This window comes from Cajanus cajan, chromosome 9 (genome assembly GCF_000230855.2).
Source record: "Cajanus cajan strain Asha chromosome 9, NIPB_CcT2T_4, whole genome shotgun sequence".
NCBI classification, from domain to species: Eukaryota; Viridiplantae; Streptophyta; class Magnoliopsida; order Fabales; family Fabaceae; genus Cajanus; species Cajanus cajan.
Window position 1 is genome coordinate 14,008,427 of NC_138525.1, and position 6,254 is coordinate 14,014,680.

A 6,254-nucleotide genomic window follows, 5' to 3' on the forward strand; every position below is an offset into this window, starting at 1 on the left:
TCGGCCACCTGGTTCGGCCATTCGGCCACCTTATGACCGATACCCAATCGGCACCCAGATGATCGAACCAGGTGGCCGACCGCTGGTCGGCCACCAGATGATCCATAAGCTCAGATTCCTCCTAATCAAGAATCAAGAATTACCCCTAATTAAGGATTAAGAGTTAATCACACCAATAAGCCGATTAGAGGCGTATTACCTAATATGGTAATCCTGTTGCAGGGCCCACGGGAATCCGGGCCCATAAATGTCAGTATAAATAGCTCATCTCACGAGGTAACGTCACTGTTCATTAATTATCATTGATATCTGTGTTTTGTTCTGACTTGAGCGTTAGAGTGCCTTTTGCAGGTACCTCCCCCTCACCGGGATATTCGATTGGAGCACTCGTTTAGCCTTCAGAATACGAGAAGATTACTAGTGTGCCCTCCAGACAGGTACATTTTGGCGCCCACCGTGGGGCCGAACGAACATAGTTGGAAGATTAATTGAGCAGAACAATGGCGATAACAAGGAGAACAAACACACAGGATCACCAAACCAAAGAAGAAGAACATGTTGAGGTAGTTGACGAAACGGACCTTTCTGAAGCTGTTCGGTTATTAAAGCAGGAAATGGTGGTTATGAAGCAACAACAGGAGAAATACGCGCAAGAACTGTCGGCTTTAAGAACCGAAAATGCTGCGTTGAAAAATCAAGATCCGTCATGGAAGCCTACTCAAAATACCAACACGCAAACCCAGGGGTCCTATCAATCCCATGAGGTCCACACCTCGGCTCCTCATGCCTCGGCGGCGGCACCTCCAAAAATCCTCTCGGCTCAACCTACCGTTGGTCGTCCTACAGACTTGGCCACTGTGGGATCGCACCGTCACCCCTTCACCCCCTCCATTATGCAGCTACCTCTAATGGATAATTGGAAATCCTTGCCTATTGATAAATATGATGGTACAACAGATCCTGATGAACATCTTGATGTTTTTTTGACGTAGGTGACGTTGAGTACAACTGATGATGCTGCCTTGTGCCGGATTTTTCCAACGTCTCTCAAAGGCAAGGCCCTGAGTTGGTTTACTCGGCTCCCTCCTAACTCCATTGACTCATTCAACACTTTGTCTTCTCAGTTCACCATCCAGTTTGCAACGAGTCGCCCTCACAGTTTGATGTCTCTATCTCTGGTCGGCCTTCGACAAGATAAGAAAGAGTCACTCCGATCTTTCATGGATCGATTTAACAAGGTAGCCTTGGAAATCCGAGACCTCAATCCCGCCGTGGCACTTCATCACCTCACAACGGCCTTGAAGCCAAGCCCGTTCGTCAATAGTATTTGTAAGAAACCCCCTTCGGACATGAATGATCTACGAAGGAGAGACGACAAGTACATGCAAATGGAAGAGTTGGCGGAATATCGTAATCAAGCCCGCACTGAACCAGTAAATAAGACAGAAAAGCAAATGGAACAACCATTCAGAGGCCGAGGTAAAGAAATAACACTAAGAGATCGACCCATGCGTGGGCCGAAACACTCTCATTATACTCTCATCTCGGTCTCGCTCTTCATATCAACCTCGACACCATGATCGGCATACACAAGATCGTTCTGATAGGCCTCGGCGTGAAAGGAGCAGGTCACGAGACAGGAAGGACGACCCGACGCCTTTGCATAGGAGGGTCATTAACACAATCGCAGGTGGATTTGCGGGCGGGGGCTCAACTTCTTCAGCCCAAAAAAGGCACCTGTGAGCCATCCGATCGGTTCACGCTGTCGATAGGCAAACTTCCCGAAGATTGCCAACTATAACTTTCAATGATGCTGACTTTCAAGGCATTGATCTGGTGCAGGACGATCCAATGGTGATTAGTGTAGAAATTCACAATTGCATAGTCAAGAAAACATTGATCGACCAGGGCAGTTCGGCGGACATCTTATATTGGAATACCTTCAAGCAGTTGGGTATCTCCGAAAAAGAGTTAATCCCTTATGATGATCCCTTGGTTGGTTTTGCAGGAGAAAGGGTAAGCACCAAGGGGTATATTAAACTTTTCACTCGTTTCTGTTTTGACGAACAGGAAAGCAGGGATATTCAAGTAAAGTATATCGTGGTAGATGCTAACACATCTTATAACATCCTCCTCGGTCGACCGTCATTGAACATGCTAGGGGAAATTGTCTCGACACCGCACCTAGCAATGAAGTTTCCATCCGATAAGGGGAAGATCATCACGATCCACGCCGATCAAAAAGCCGCTCAAGAGTGTTATTTCACTAGTTTGCAAATATATCCCATGGAAGAAAGAAAGTCAAAGTCCAAGAGGGTTCATGTTGTTGACCCTTCGACTTCGGTTGAGGGGTCAGTTTGGGACCTTGACCTGAGGATGAATGACGAGGAACACGTAGAGCCAATTGCATCAAAGATTTAGCTACAAATCGGGTCGCATCCAACTCAAGTTACATACATCGGTGCCGATGTATCCGAAGAAGATCGTTCCACCCTATGCCGTGTGATAATGAAAAACCATGATCTTTTCGCATGGACACCGTCCGACATGCCCGGCATAGACCCAAATGTCATGTGTCACAAATTATCAATTTGAGTCGAGGCAAGGTCGGTGCTCAGCGTAAAGTTCACTACACCACTTGGTTGGCAAATGTGGTAATGGTGAAAAAGCCGAACGAAAAATGGAGAATGTGTACTGACTACACTAATCTCAATAAAGCATGCCCGAAAGATGCTTTTCCACTCCCAAATATCGATTGGCTAGTTGATGGTGCCTCCGGACACAAGGTCCTCACCTTTCTTGATGCTTATTCGGGGTATAATCAAATCCCCATGCATCCCCGCGACGAGGAAAAGATGGCCTTCATAACTGATTCGGCCAATTATTGCTATCAGGTAATGCCCTTTGGATTGAAGAATGCAGGTGCAACCTATCAGAGGTTGATGAATAAGGTTTTTCGACACCAACTCGGTAGAAATATGGAGGTGTATGTCGACGATATGGTTGTCAAATCCGGAGACCTTGCCAAACACGTAGCTGACCTTTCGGAGGTATTCCAACAGTTGTGCAGGTATGACATGAGGCTAAACCCGAAGAAGTGTGTATTTGGGGTATTAGGTGGAAAATTCCTCGGCTTTATACTATCAGCAAGGGGAATTGAAGCCAATCATGACAAGTGCATGGCGATCGTCAACATGGTAAGCCCTCAGAAACTCAAAGAAGTTCAGAAGTTAGCAGGATGGCTCACAGCTTTGTTAAGATTCCTCCCATGTTTAGTCGAGATAGCAAAACCCATCGTTGGATTGTTGAGGAAAGTAAAAAAATTTGAATGGTCCGTCGAATGCGAAGAAGCTTTTCATATGTTGAAGGAACGCCTCGGCTCTCCCCCCGATCATTCAAAACCTGATCCTGAGGCTGATATGGTGGTCTATTTATGCGTATCAAATGAAGCAATCAGTGCTGTTCTGATTCAAGAAAAAGGGGGGCAACAACCCATTTACTTTATTAGCCGCATGTTACAGGAGGCCGAGACAAGATATCAGCTTCTGGAGAAGGTGGCATTAGGACTTGTTCACACTGCTCGGCGCCTTCGGCAGTATTTTCAGAGTCATCGTGTCATAGTCTGAATTGACTTCCCGATCGCCAAGGTTTTGCGTAAACCAGAATTAGCAGGGCGGATGATGGCTTGGTCAATCGAACTATCAGAATTTGATATTAGTTTCGAACCACGAGGTCCGGTCAAGTCTCAATACTTGGCGGATTTTGTTAATGAATTGCAGCCGAAGGGCCACTTTGTGAGTGATTTGTGGACAATGCATGTGGGTGGCTCTTCAAACAATCAAGGTAGTGGAGCTGGTATAATCCTCGAGGGACCAACTGGACTGACGCTCGAGCAATCTTTGCGGTTTGCGTTCAAAGCTTCAAACAACCAAGCCGAATATGAAGCATTGTTGGCAGGTTTAAGACTTGCACAAGAGATCGGGGGTCAGACGATTGATGTGTTAGACCGATTCGAAAGTCATAGCAGAACAAGTAAATGATAACTTCCAGGTAAAAGATTCCAGCTTGTTGAAATACTATCATTTATTTCAAAGGATGCGCAGCAATTTTGATGAAGTTCAAGTGAAGCACACGCCGAGAGAACATAACGAGAGGGCCGATCAACTAGCTCGGTTAGCAAGCAGTACTCGGAAGCCCGGACAGCTACGAACCACGCTTCACCTTGACCTTGCGACTCCGAGTGTAAAATCTACCGAATGCATGACGGTTGAGGAACCTACCCGAACATGGATCACCAAAATAGTAGATTACCTTGAACATGGCAAAGAGCCGTCGGACCCGTCTGCCGCCAAAAAACTCCGAACACAAGCAGCCAGGTATTCAATTGTTGGAGGAGAGTTATACCGCAGACGTTTTTCAGTCCCACTATTGAAGTGTATTGATTCGGTACAAGCGGACTATGTCTTGAGGGAGATTCATGAAGAAATATGTGGTTTTCACTCGGGAGGACGAACCTTGGCCACGAAGGTGCTTCGGGCAAAATATTATTGGCCAACCCTCAAGGATGATTGCGTATAGTTTGTTAAGCATTGTGTCTCATGCCAACGACACGGCAACCTTATTCATGCTTCGGCCGAAGAGCTACATGGTATCAGCTCACCTTGGCCTTTCGCAATGTGGGGAATGGATATCCTCGGACCATTCCCAATTGCTAAAGGCCAATGTAAGTTTTTGTTAGTTGCGGTTGATTACTTCACAAAATGGGTCGAGGCCGAGCCATTGGCCAATATCACAGCTGTCAATGTTCAGAAGTTTTTGTGGAAGAACATCATTACTCGCTTCGGCATTCCACATGCCCTCGTAACTGACAATGGTCTACAATTTACTGATCAAAAGCTCAACCGGTTTATTCAGGATCTTGGCATTAAACACAGGTTCACATCAGTAGAACATTCGCAATCCAACGGTCAAGTCGAAGCAGCCAATAAGGTGATACTTACTGAATTAAAGAAGAGGTTGGGAGATGCCAAAGGAGCTTGGGCCGACGAATTGTTAGAAGTCCTTTGGGCTTATCAGTGTACGCCTCAATCCACAACTAAGGAGACACGTTTTCGACTAACATATGGTACCGACGCCATGATCCCTGTCGAAGTCGGGGAACCATCCTTTCGATGACAACATTTTGATGAGAACGCTAATGAAGCATCACTCCAAGCCGAAATAGATATGATTGAAGAAGTTCGCACCAAGGCCCAGATCATAGCCGAAGCTTGTAAACAGCGAATGGCCAGACGATTCAACTCTACACTCTCTAAAAGGGAATTTCATGAGGGAGATCTTGTCTGGAGAGTATAGGGATCAGCAAGACGTAACCCTAAAGAAGGCAAGTTAGCTGCCAACTGGGACGGCCCATTCAGAATCCGACATAACCTTCATAATGGAGCATACAAACTAGAAGAGCTCTCTGGAAAAATCATTCCTTGGACCTGGAACTCAACTCATTTGAAGATGTATTTTAGCTAGGAATGTTTGTAAATACAAGGAAATTGAGATCAATGTATATGCATGGTGCACTCTTTTCCTTGATCAGTCTTTTTCCCCTTATAAAAAAGTGAAAAGGGGATTTGGCCGACAAGGTTTTTAACGAGGCACCCATCAATGAAACACAATTCAACTCATCATATTCTATTTCAGTAAACAATTTAGGTACAAAAGGCTTCCCTCCCGAGTGACCCCACTCGACCAAGGACGTGCCTTGAAATTTATATAAGAGGCTTCCCTCCCGAGTGACCCCACTTGGCTAAGGATGTGCCTCGGAATTCGTACAAAAAGGTTTCCCTCCCGAGTGACCTAACTCGGCCAAGGACATGCCTTCAAAATTTATGCAAAAGGCTTCCCTCCCGAGAGACCCCACTCGGCCAAGGACGTGCCATGAAATTTATATAAAAGGCTTCCTTCCCGAGTGACCCCACTCGGCTAAGGATGTGCCTCAGAATTCGTATAAAAAGGCTTCCCTCCCGAGTGACCCCACTCGGCCAAGGACGTGCCTTGAAATTTATACCAAAGGCTTCCCTCTAGAGTGACCCCACTCGGCTAAGGATGTGCCTCGGAATTTGTACAATCAGGATTCCCTCCCGAGTGATCCTACTCGGCCAAGGATACGCCCAGTAAGTTCAACAAGGCAAGCAATTCGAAGTGACCCCACTCGGTGTTGCTCAAAAAGAGCGAGTAATCCGAGTCAGTCCCTTCGGTTT

The 6,254-nt window shown here is 46.2% G+C and overlaps 1 protein-coding gene across 1 annotated transcript; it reads left to right on the forward strand.

Moving 5' to 3' along the window:
- Positions 1 to 3,680: 3,680 nt before the first annotated feature.
- On the forward strand, positions 3,681 to 4,578 carry LOC145951954 (uncharacterized). The gene is made up of 2 exons (XM_083064161.1): positions 3,681 to 4,000; positions 4,095 to 4,578. Exons 1-2 carry the CDS (start codon positions 3,681 to 3,683, stop codon positions 4,576 to 4,578), a joined length of 804 nt encoding a protein of 267 aa, XP_082920287.1.
- The last annotated feature ends 1,676 nt before the right edge of the window (positions 4,579 to 6,254 follow it).